The following is a 12541-nucleotide window of genomic DNA, read 5'->3' as shown; positions in this document are numbered from 1 at the left end:
TATCTATCTATCTATCTATCTATCCCTCCTCATACAAATACTGCGTTATCTTTCATCTAAGGTTAACATTGGTAATTGTGTTCATGTGTTGCCACATTTGACTTTCCCACGACCTCGTCTTTGAGAAATGCCATCCTATAGTTTGCCGGTACAGTAAAAGTTACAGTTTCTACAGTTCCCGTGGCAACCTGGCCTGATCTCCATTGTGAAGTTCCTGTGTGACTTCCCCAAGAGAACTATGGCTCCTCTTTAATGCAAACATCAAAGAACTTCCTCTGCCTCTGTGACTCTGACAGACAGAGAGAGGGGGGTAGAGAGAGAGAGAGAGAGAGAGAGAGAGAGAGAGAGAGAGAGAGAGAGAGAGAGACAGAGAGAGAGACAGAGAGAGACAGAGAGAGACAGACAGAGACAGAGACAGAGACAGAGAGAGAGAGAGAGAGAGAGAGAGAGAGAGAGAGAGAGAGAGAGAGAGAGAGAGAGAGAGAGAGAGAGAGAGAGAGAGAGAGAGAATCCCTGGGCTAAAGTGTGGCAGCAGTGTGGCACAAGCAAAGGTCTGAGCAAAGTCAAACTAACTTAAACTAAACTTCAATAACCTTGTGGTCATTAAAACAAAAGTTTAATTTGACATGGATTATGAATCCATATTGGTCAATAGAGTGCTGTTTTGAACCTTTTTGAATGTGTATCCTGCTAAATGAATAATTCAAGTAATGTGTGAGTCTTTTGCTATCATGCATATATTTTAAGTGAACAACTTCTACTAACCATTACCAATAGAATTATGCAACATCTCCTACTTTTTATCTAGAAAGTATATATACATATTGCACAAGTTTTGTTTTCAGCTAATACGTAATAAAATAATTGCAGACAACTGCAAAAAACTGTCAAATAGTTTAAAATAGTTTAAAATAGTTTAAAATAGTTTAAAATAGTTTAATATCATGTAATTGATGAACAATAAAGTGCATACTATAATTGTTTCATTTAGCAGACATATATAGAGTTTAATCAGGATGTTTAGCACAGGGGCATTAAGGAACAGCCACCTTGGAGTAGTGCTGGATTTAATGTCTTGAGGGGGGCACCATGAGGGGACACATTAAAGGTAGGGTAAGTGATATTTTTTGGTTAAAACAAAAAGTATTTTGTTAAAAGGTTAAAATACTATATTCTGATAGTAATCATTGCTATAGAGTGTTTGTTCAGTAACAGATGTCTCCCTGTCTCTCCAGCTCTTTAATAAACAGAAAATACATTTTTCGGTAGGTGTCAAAATCTCAGCCAATCAGGATTAAGTACCCATTTTTAAGCTTAATTTGTATAGTGTTCCAGTTAAAAATTTGTCTGCTCATTTCTTAGTGTCATCACTTCCAATTTCACTTGTTTAATCTATATCCTGATTGAGTTCTCTGTCCTGGTTGGATAAAATTGGAAATGAAACTACAAAAAAAAAAAGAAAAACTACAAAATACATTTTCTGTTTTATAAAGAGCTGGAGAGACATGGAAACTTTTTATATGGACAGGACACTCTATAGTAACGAGCACTATCAGAACATAGACCCATTTTGCAATTATTTGAATAATTGCAAATCACTTACCCTACCTTTAACCAAATCACAAAATAGCATATGTATAAGCTCACAACACAGCACATTACTACTGGTTATGAGCTTGTATATCTGGTATCTTCGCTATTTTTTTGAAAATCTTGAAGAAAAAAAAAAAGCTGTTGTGAGGGTCAATTCTGTGACCTTCAAGATAGCCCACCACCCTTTGGACTGGACAGAAGGTGGCTGATATTAGAGGTCAAAATTATTAGTGGAAGTAGAATTGACTTGATGCTAATAATATTTGCACCTGTCCTCACCTATAACCCCTTGTCTCTGCTTCTTTGCAATATTGATGTGGTGTGTGTGTGCGTGCGTGCGTGCATGCGTGTGGCCATACCCATAGTGTTCAGGTCACTTATTTCAGCAGCTCGCAGGACATGAACATAGTAAGAAAATGTTGGGACTCATGGGACAACCCGGAAGTTTAGTATTCAAAAGTAGAAATTAAAAACTACATTTTCTTTTTAATATCAATGCATTGCTGTATTTAAATTTATATAGTTTCCAGTCATTCCCGGAAAGAAAAGATCAATAATAGTGAAAATGCGATGCGGGAGTGCAGACTATAGCCAACACCAACTAGGGGGTTCCTGAATCGCTGCCCTCCACACATATAGTCTAGCATCAGGTTCTTAAGCTCTGCTGTGTTGTTAGTTCCGCTGTCGCGCCGCAGTGTGTCTACGTAGGTGGTGCGTCTCTTTTCTCCCCCTAGCTGCGCCTTGGGTTGGCTCCCAGAATGTCAGTTCTATCTCTGACCGCCTGTGACCCGTGGTAGGTCCTCGTAGAAGTCCACGTTTCTGATCCTCCCAGTCCCACACCTATGTGTCTTATATTCCCACACAACCATGGCCAGTAAACGTGCGCATCAATGCAACAACTGTATCAACAAAATGCAAAAATGTAAAAGGGACCTCCCGTAATTAATTACACTTACTTTATCTCGTTATTTTATTTAGTAATATATAATACTTTAAATTACAGTAAAAATAAATCCTATTCCTAATAATATAAAGGCTAATATAGGTTATTATAACTAGGTTAGTTATTAAATAACTAAAATATTCTTGGAATCTTATCATCATTATTATTATTATTTCAAAAATAAGACACAGACCTGTTTTACAAACAGTTCTGGATGAGGAAGTAGCCTATTGAGGTGTCAATCTCTCAATTAATCCTTAGAATATTTGAAAAATGTTTTTAAGTAAAGTATGCCACCCATTCTTGAGAATTGGGGCAAATCATGTCCTACCAAAACATTTCAAATCATTACTTATTAACACACTAATTTAAATGTTGGGTGAAAATATATTCTAGCATTTATATATATGAATTACATACAATTTATACAATGTTTTGGTCTGGTTTCCTCTTTTTTTTTTACATTAAAAACTTGCACTCTGCCAGAAAACACCTTTGTCTCAGACAAGGATTCCCAACTTCAAACATGTTTTAAATGTTTTGTTAAAAACATTAAAAAAAAACTAACCATGTGAATTGATAACAGGTTTTAGCTATATCCTAAGGTCCCCTGTCTCACTTCCTGGTTTAAAAAAAGGCGGGAAAGCTGTGAAAGCGATATATAAGCATTCTATTTTTTTTAAATAGCGAAGATACCAGATATACAAGCTCATAACCAGTAGTAATGTGCTGTGTTGTGAGCTTATACATATGCTATTTTGTGATTTGGTTAATGTGTCCCCTCATGGTGCCCCCCTCAAGACATTAAATCCAGCACTACTCCAAGGTGGCTGTTCCTTAATGCCCCTGTGCTAAACATCCTGATTAAACTCTATATATGTCTGCTAAATGAAACAATTATAGTATGCACTTTATTGTTCATCAATTACATGATATTAAACTATTTTAAACTATTTTAAACTATTTTAAACTATTTGACAGTTTTTTGCAGTTGTCTGCAATTATTTATAAATCTTTTCCCGGCGTAATTGAAGAATAAATAAAAAAATACAAATAATTAAAGGTTTTGTCCCAATTCTCAAGAATGGGTGATAGCCTACAAGTGTGAACATGATTAAAGATTCGACAGTTAAGGTCTAATATTTCTACAATTGCTACAAATTGGGGCATACATTTTGGGGCATAAACAAAAAGTTGAAGGATAAAATTAAAGGGATATTTCACTTTCAAAAAAACTTTTGGTTATTTTATTTGATTTATTTTAATATTTTTTGGGGAAAATGAAAATAATTAAATACATTAAAAAATAATAATAAAAAAAATGAAAAAAGTTATCGAAAAAACACAGCCCCCTCACGTATTAGGAGGGCAGAGTGAGTCAGCAGAACCAAGGATGGGTGTTTTTGATGAACCTAACAGGTTAAAAATGGAGTTTGAAGTTATAATGGGTTTGTATAGGAAGGGGGCGTGTCTGATAAAATGATGATCAAATATCTAAATACTGAATCAAGCAACTTAAAAACGTCTGGGGGGCTCAAAAAAGCCTGAGTAGACGATAAAATTACCAAAAGTTTTTTTGAAAGTGAAATATTCCTTTAAGTCTGATAATGATGTACTGTGCATGTTCACATCATCTTTACCTTTTTTTCACATTTTGGACAAAATAGCCAATTTTACATCGAGGTGTCCAGATGTCCCTAGTGCCCACCTATCCCGCACGCACGCACGCACGCACGCACGCACGCGCGCGAGAAGAAAGAAAGAAAGAAAGAAAGAAAGAAAGAAAGAAAGAAAGAAAGAAAGAAAGAAAGAAAGCTACTATCCTACTACTACTACTACTACTACTACCACTACTACTGCTGCTACTGCTGCTAAACCTGGACGTTTGCGCCATCTACTGGCTATGTGGTGTCCTGTCCCACTAAACGATTATGCATCCTCCGGTCCAATAGGTGGCGGTGTGGTCACAGTTCAATGACATAAGTGGCCTATCGTGAACAGCGTTGCCATTTCGGCTTATTATAAGCGACTTTGGGCTTCTTTTTCTGTAGTTGCTTGTACAAATTGGTAGTTGTGCGTTGCGGATTTTTGGGCTTGTTTCTTAAGTGTACGTGCTTATTTGGGCCTTCACAATGTTTTGATTATTATTTAAACCAGTGGTTCTCAAATATTTTCATGAAAAGGTTTTGTGCCACAGGGGAGCATTTGTGTTGTTAGAATGTTTCAAACATATTCCAAATGTTTCACATTTTCATTGCAAGAGTTTTGGAAATAGCAGCATCTACAAGCTCACAACGCGAGATCGTCTATTTTCAAATAGCGTCTTCAAGTTGCTTCTTTTGGGCTCGCTTTCCCAGACCTGGTTGCTTATTTCTCTCACAAACCTGGCAACATTGGTGAATTTGAACCAGATAGTCAGAAAAACTGTAGTTGAAGCACTGGCTGTCTGGCTCCGGCTACGGCGGACTGAAAATGGCTGCTACACAGAAAACCGTTCCTAAAGATGCTCAGGTATTAATGAATAAACAACTGTTGGTTTCGCTAAACTGCAGTGTAGATTAATCCTACATTACATTGTTTAATAATGGTGTTATTATTGCCAAGTAACTCGTCCCAACGTCCGTATTTGTGCGTTTGTTATTCTGCTTGCAACATGCTAGCTCGTTGGCTAGTTGTAGCGCACGGTTGAGACCATGGGATAGGCTGACTGACTGGATGAGACACTGAGACACGTTTAGCTAGCTCTCAAGCACAATTTGTTGATATATTACTGTTATTCAGGGGTAGGAAAAGTACTCAAATGTTTTACTTAAGAAAAAGTATCAATACTGCAATGTAGAAGTATTCTGTTGCAGGTAAAAGTCAGGAATTCCGGAGTTAACCTGAGTAAAAGTACATGAGTATTGGTATCAAAATGTACCCAAAGTAGAAAGTACTCATCATGCAGAATGTACCTTTTCTCAAGTTTTCAAATGTAGAAAATGTCTGTTTTTTGTTGTTGAAAATAGCAGATCTACAAGCTCACAATGCATCATATCGCGAGCTAAGTTTTCAAATAATTGTAGTGGAGTACATATACAATATTTGCCTCTGAGATGTAGTGCAGTACTAAATACTCTAGTAAAGTAAAAGTACCTCAATAATTGTCCACTGCTATTAATATATTATAATATTATAATTCCAAACTGGATATTCATGTATTTTTTGGTTTGTTAGTGTTTATTTGTTCAAAAGGTATTAGGGCTGAAAGTTGAGATGGCTGTAGCCACATTCTGTGTGGCGTTGTCAATGTGTGGTGAATATTGTTCTGTTCTATTCTGTGGAGATTGGGAAAAAAATGTCTTAAACTGATGTTGTGATGGATGTTTGCTCAGGTCATGATGCAAATCCTAAAGGACATGGGGATCACGGAGTATGAGCCTAGAGTGATAAATCAGATGTTGGAATTCACCTACAGTAAGTTTCTAGTAGTCTGTTAAAGGGGGTTTGGTTACAGGGGTCTCACCAGCTCTTTAGTTAACAGATAATACTTTTTTCAGATCGGGATACCGATTTTATTCAATCAAGAGATGAGAGAGAACTACACTTTTTAGAGATGCAATACCAACCCTTGACAGCCCATAAATCCAAACAGAAAAGTCCAATCTGATTGTATTAATCAACGTTAAACTCACCAACAATGCAGCTGTACAGAAAGCTTGGATTATCCTCTTTGTATCTGCCAAGTTTTTGTTTCTTAAAAATCCCCCATAGACATATTATGAACTACTTTCTGTCAATAATTTCCATGCGGGTGATTATTATAAGTGTTGGCGTTTGGAAGCGCTCGTTTTCAATAATGTAACGTCCTGCTGCCTCCTGCATTATGTGCAGGACCATTGAGTGATTTCCAACGAGCGCTTCCAAACTCGAAAAATTATCACCTGCACGGAATCTCATGACATGTCTTTGGTGGATTTTTATGAAACAAAAACCTTTGTTTTTTACAAAGAGGATAATCCAAACTTACGGCACAGCTACAATTTTGTGAGTTTAACGTCGTTTAATACAATCAGATAAGGACTTTTCTGTTTGGTTGAATGGGCTCCGCTGTCAAGGGTTGGTATTGCAACTCTAGATGCCAGATATAAAAAAAATAGCATCTAAGAGTTGCTTGCGGCTATTGTCAATCCTGCATTTGGTCTCTCCTGATTGGAAAAAATCCCATTAATCAGGCTGGTTTATAAATTAGTTTGTATTTCATAGCTATTGTATGATGAATTTCAATACCCTTTTATTTTAATTGATTCATAATATAAAATGTGTGGTTTTGTTTTTGCTTCAGTTATTTTGTGATGTGATGCTATATCACATGTACAAAAATATTGTAATCCTGTTTAAAGTACCAAACAGTATCTCTTGCTTCTTTGCATTTGTAGGATATGTGACAACTATTATTGAAGATGCCAAAATGTATGCAACACATGCTAAGAAGTCAAGCGTGGATGCTGATGACATCCGGTTGGCCATTCAGTGTCGAATGGACCAATCATTCACCTCCCCGCCACCTCGAGATGTAAGTCTTCATAGTATTAGATATAGAAAAAATGACTTGTCTTTACCCATCACATCTCTAACATACATGTGCACCTAAGCTTTACAGTTTGTAGCTTGGGAAGTTGTTGACTAAGGAACTACATTGTTGCACTCAATTAACTTAAAAACTATATGTATGCAAATTAGGGCAGTTAATACATTTAGACCATAAAATTGTAGTAAAATAAGGTAGTACAAAATTATGGTGAAAAATGCTCATTGAATGACCTATGTGACTCTAGCTCTTGAGACTCTTATCCCTGTCGGCTGAGGTCAAATGTTGTTCTGTTGTCTCTCTATCTTCCTTACCGGCTGTGTTCTTATTATCTGTTCTTTTTGTATGACAGCTGTAACTCCCATGACGACTACATTTTCCTCACGGGATCAATAAGGGTCCATCTATCTATGTGAACCCAAATAGACTTATTGAAATTGCCTAATGTTTACCCAGCATTCAAGAATGGCATCAATTATAATTTTATCTTTATAATAGATCAAAGACAAGCATTTACGTTTTGATTTATTGTTGATAAATGATCGATTAATCAATTGCTAAAATATTATTACATATCTATTGATCCTGTGTCAAATGCATGATGCCTTACATTAGTTGATTTTAAAGTGATGGCTTGGTGTTAAAGTTGCTGGTTAGCAATGAATCAATAAAGGGCCATACTACAATAAAAATCACACCCAGTGTGAAGTGGGCGGTGTGGTCACAATGGTCATCACAGTGATGGACGTTCACTTAAAGAAAAGTAATATTGTGGACCAACCATTGTACACCCCTAACTTAAAAAAAAACATAGATGTGTTTTTTTTAAAGTGCATAGTCCTATTTATAGGGCTATGCACATGTGTCATGTTTCAATAGCCAATCACAGTCCTGAATAGACTGTGATTGGCCAATCACGGTGCAGGGTTAGGGGGGTACACTGGTGGCCAATCACAGCGCAGGATTGGGGGGTGCAAAATCCAAACCTCACATATAGGGGCGGTTTCACCGCCCACAAGATCGTCAGTGTTAATGTAACTCAGAGTATAAAACATTCTCGAGTTAAATCAACACTAAGGATCTTTATTCTTTACTGTGTGTATGCCCTTGCGGTGCTCTAATTAAATCCTGCCAGAACCCTTCTGTACTTTATCTCCCCTTCTCAGCATTTTGCTGTCCTTTTGGAAATAATGAATGAATGCATAAATAATACCAATAACCCTGACTTTTGTCTCTGCAGTTCCTTCTGGAAGTCGCCCGACAGAAGAACCAGACCCCCCTTCCATTGATAAAGCCTTACACCGGCCCTCGGCTGCCACCAGACCGTTACTGTCTGACTGCTCCTAACTACAGACTCAAGTCCATTCAGAAAAAGGTAATGTCAGCATTATGAGTAAAACATATAATTATCTTTGGCAAGTTAGTTATTTATTTGGATAGTAGACTGACAGGAAGTTGAAGGCAGAGAGGTGACTTGCAACACAGGTCTCCAGCCTGTTGTGATTATGTGGTTTGACTACCGGCATACCCCGATGAGTAAAATTAATATCTTCCCATTCCCAAGCTAATGCATAATAATTCATGTTAACACATTGGGTGTCAAAAATGTATATTCTCGTTTTTGCAAATACACCCGGCGAGTGCCATAAACGAAGATCTTTGTTTTTTCAACAACAAAAAAATCCACAAGAACGCAACTTAGGAATGATTCTAGGACCCTTTAAGAGGGAATAGACGGATCGATGTGACGTCATCCCCAAAAAACGGACGTGCATCCGCCCCAATGATGGGATCTTGAGAAAAGGGTCCATATCTCCATATCTTTTTTTTGTGTGGTCAAAACAACCCATTTTCGACGGTTTCTCTGCAATGGCGGATCGCGGTAGAAATGTTATTATTCCAGTCGTTAGACGGGACCCTTGGCCATCGCCCAGACACTGTTTGTTTACATCCGGGTCCTTGTTGTGGCTTCTGCAGCTCTAAAAAGATCGCCAATAAACGGTAAAAAATGCTGGCACTGGCTGTACCCTGTTTTAAAAACCATCTGGAACTCCAATGTGTTAATTGTAAATATATCTAATATTTTTGCCTTTTCATTGAAGAAATTTTCAATATAAGATATATTATTTGAACATGAGACATCAGCTTTTTGCTGTTACAATCTCATCACCCTATTGTTTATTATGTTGCTTTTACCTGTATTATCTCTGATATCCCTATCCAGTCTCATTTCAGTCCAAGTTCTCTGCTGAACATTGTGCTGATAGTTATTTTGTGGTTGTAGGTGTCTTCCTCGGCAGGCAGGATAACAGTGCCACGCCTCAGTGTGGGAGCAGTCTCCAGTAGACCCAGCACACCTACCCTTGGTGAGTTATCTTATCTCAGCAAACTGAATCGGAACCACTTAGTCACATTGTACAGTGGTTTGTCCTGATGATGCAGAAACACCCTTCCACTGTTTAGATTTTCACAATACATACTGAAATTCATGGTTGCAGGCTTTGTGTATATTAGTGGTGGTCATGAAAAGTTGACTACTCAAATAGCCCCTTTAGTAACCATACTCAATCTGTGTCTTGGGGCAGTCAGCAGTGACCACAAAGTTATGGGCAAAGTACGGTTACGTACGTTGTTGTACACGACTGGTCCGGCCTGCATGAAGTCACATTTGATTTAATCTGGCCTGTTCCATAAAATAAGTGTGACACCTCTGGTCTCTAGTTCTTTTTACACCCATTGTGTGTTCACTCATCATGCATGTCCATCAGAAGAGACACTTAATTATCCTGGTATTGACCTGACATTTAATGCATCACTGATTCTTTGGCCCAGTTTCAATGTCCCCCCCTAAACCCTCAAGCCGTGAACCCTCACAGACTTAACTGACATCACCTGGTAAGTGCTTGAGGGTGAGAGGCTGCAAGGGCTCCAAATGGTAAAAGGAATGGGACTGCACTTTGAAGACGAGTCCTTCATTCATGACACTTTACATTACTTTAAAACTCATACTCCTTATTTACAGTCAGTGCTTTAAAGGCTGTGATTGTATGTTTATTATTATTCTATTTAGGTTATTCTGTTAGTTTTAACAACTCTATGAATTAGGCAAAGTGTATTAATGTATTAATGCTATCTTGCGGAAAGTGTTCTGCTAAAGCCCTCACTGACTTAACCATTTCAAATGGGACAGCCCTCACAGACTTAACGTGAACGCACGTCTGTAAGGGGGGACATTGGAACTAGGCCTTTACTTTGCTGATGTATTGACGGCCCTCCTGTTTCGTTTTCAGGCACCCCTTCTATGCAGTGCGTCACAACCAAAGTTGGGACTCCAGTCAACCTGGCGAACCAGCGTTTTACCGTTCAGATCCCCACCTCACAGACAACCGTGTCCAAAACTCGTAAGAGATCATCTGAACAAATTACATTTAAGACTGCATTTTCAGCCAAATGTTTGCACACATACACACGAAGAAGTGTGTACACTGAAAAGGTTACACAAAAATTAAGATCCAAAGTCTCTTGTTTATTTGTTAAATATTCAAGTAAAGTAGCAAATGTGTGTGAAATAGAAATGCAAGTACAGACACACAGAATAAACTGTTACGGCATATTTGATATTCATTACATGATGATTAAAATATTAATGTTTTTTTCACAGCCACGCCCTCTCCCACAATACAGAATGTCCTCATTGGCTCCAAGAATATCCTCATCACCGCTAACATGGTGTCACAGAACTCCGCCAGCGAATCACTGAAGAGGAAGCATGAAGACGAAGATGACTATGATGCTTTATGACATCATAATTTGTGATAAGGTGAAACAATGGAAAAGTGTAACACTTTGCTTGAAGTGCATTGACACATCATAAGCACATTACATGTGCTTAATTTTGTGTAAACTATTTTTGCATTATTATAAACAGGACATTTGTGTTAATATGCATATCTTATATGCCTGTGGTGTGGCTATTATTACATACACAGATATTTTAAAAGTTAGATTTGAATTTAGCCAGAAAATAGTAAATACATGCTTGCACATTACTCACAATCTTCTACTGGTAGTTCCACTGGATAAGTTGAAGGCCAAGCGCTTTCTCAAACCTTTTAAGTTTAATATTTGTTTATTATTATTATAAGCATTTGTGTACCATCTAAAAATAGAATAACATCAGGAAGTTTGGTAAGTTATATGAATATGTGGTATAAGTATTATTAATTGGGAACCTTACACTTGAATACTTGCCCTGAGGAAGTATTCAACCTATTCAAGGAAGTATTCAACCTTGAGGTATTATTGATGCATATTGGCTAGCTACACTTTGTAATGAAAAGGTTTTTTATTAACAATGTGTTTATAAAAGTTTCACATTGCATGTAATGTGCTTACCATGTCCTATGACTTAAGTAAAGTGTTACTAATAAGTGTACTGTGTGTATATATAATGAAAATGGAGCTCTGGAGCTCAATTTCCATTATCTTTTTGTTAAACTCCGTAATCTGTAGTGTCCTGTCTGTTTGCTACTAATGTTTTGAAAATAAAATTTAAAAAGTTATTTGTACACTTTCCGATTCATGCACAATTTCTTTGTCAGAATCAGTAATTATCAAACCTCATAAATTACAGGAATCTGTCTTGAATTCATATTGCCTACTGAGGCATCGGGACTTTAAACCACTTTGTATAAACCTAGTATACTTGCTGGAAAGCTTGACAGTGGTTGGCTCTGTACTTGGTCTGCTCTGGCTTTTTGTCATGTTACAATATGTAGTGACTAGTGAGCTTGTACATCTGCTATTTTCAGGGATTGTACCCCCCTGAATAGCGATGCTATAGTGTAAAAGTGGTCAATATCTTTTCAAAGCATATTGACAGTACACACCAGTGTATACAAAACGGTAACTCTCAAAGGTTTGCTCTAGTGTCTGAATTTGCGTTGTAATTTGTCAGTTCATTACCTTTTGTAATTTTTTGGGGGTTAATCCCTATACAGCATCTGACAAAATGGACTAGGATCCCACTGTAATTGAACATTAAAATGACAAACTGGACTATAGGATCTCACGGAACATTCAACAACAAACTAACTCTAATTTAAAATAGCTCTAAAACAAAAAGAAAATAAGCTGTTTCTGAATTAAGTAACATTTGATCCTTTATTGCTTGGTCGTTATCTTATCAGTCACCAGCAAGTGACTGAAGAAATAGTATAGCCTGTCGATGGCCCAATGGCCTCCTCCCTGCGGGACATGCCTATTCGGTTCTTAAGTCTGACGTCATTTTGTAGTCCGACGTCACGTCCGGGTCCAAAAGGCACCAGCGCCGTCCACTCTTCATTGTAAACAAACATGTTGGAACCCGTAAATCTTTTTACAATAACCTCCTTTTTCAGAAATGAATCATTGAGGGTCTTAATGCTAATATCATT

The 12541-nt window shown here is 37.4% G+C and overlaps 1 protein-coding gene across 1 annotated transcript; it reads left to right on the top strand.

Annotated features, from left to right (window-relative positions):
• Positions 1-4995: 4995 nt before the first annotated feature.
• Positions 4996-11668, top strand: taf9 (TAF9 RNA polymerase II, TATA box binding protein (TBP)-associated factor). Its single transcript, XM_080434682.1, has 7 exons — positions 4996-5047; positions 5911-5992; positions 6955-7091; positions 8347-8481; positions 9391-9472; positions 10397-10507; positions 10768-11668. Exons 1-7 carry the CDS (start codon positions 5009-5011, stop codon positions 10905-10907), a joined length of 726 nt encoding a protein of 241 aa, XP_080290808.1. The 5' UTR covers positions 4996-5008; the 3' UTR covers positions 10908-11668.
• The last annotated feature ends 873 nt before the right edge of the window (positions 11669-12541 follow it).

The sequence above is a fragment of the Gymnoscopelus braueri genome, assembly GCF_963280865.1.
Source record: "Gymnoscopelus braueri genome assembly, chromosome: 8".
NCBI lineage: Eukaryota > Metazoa > Chordata > Actinopteri > Myctophiformes > Myctophidae > Gymnoscopelus > Gymnoscopelus braueri.
This window is presented reverse-complemented; position numbering and strand designations above follow the sequence as displayed.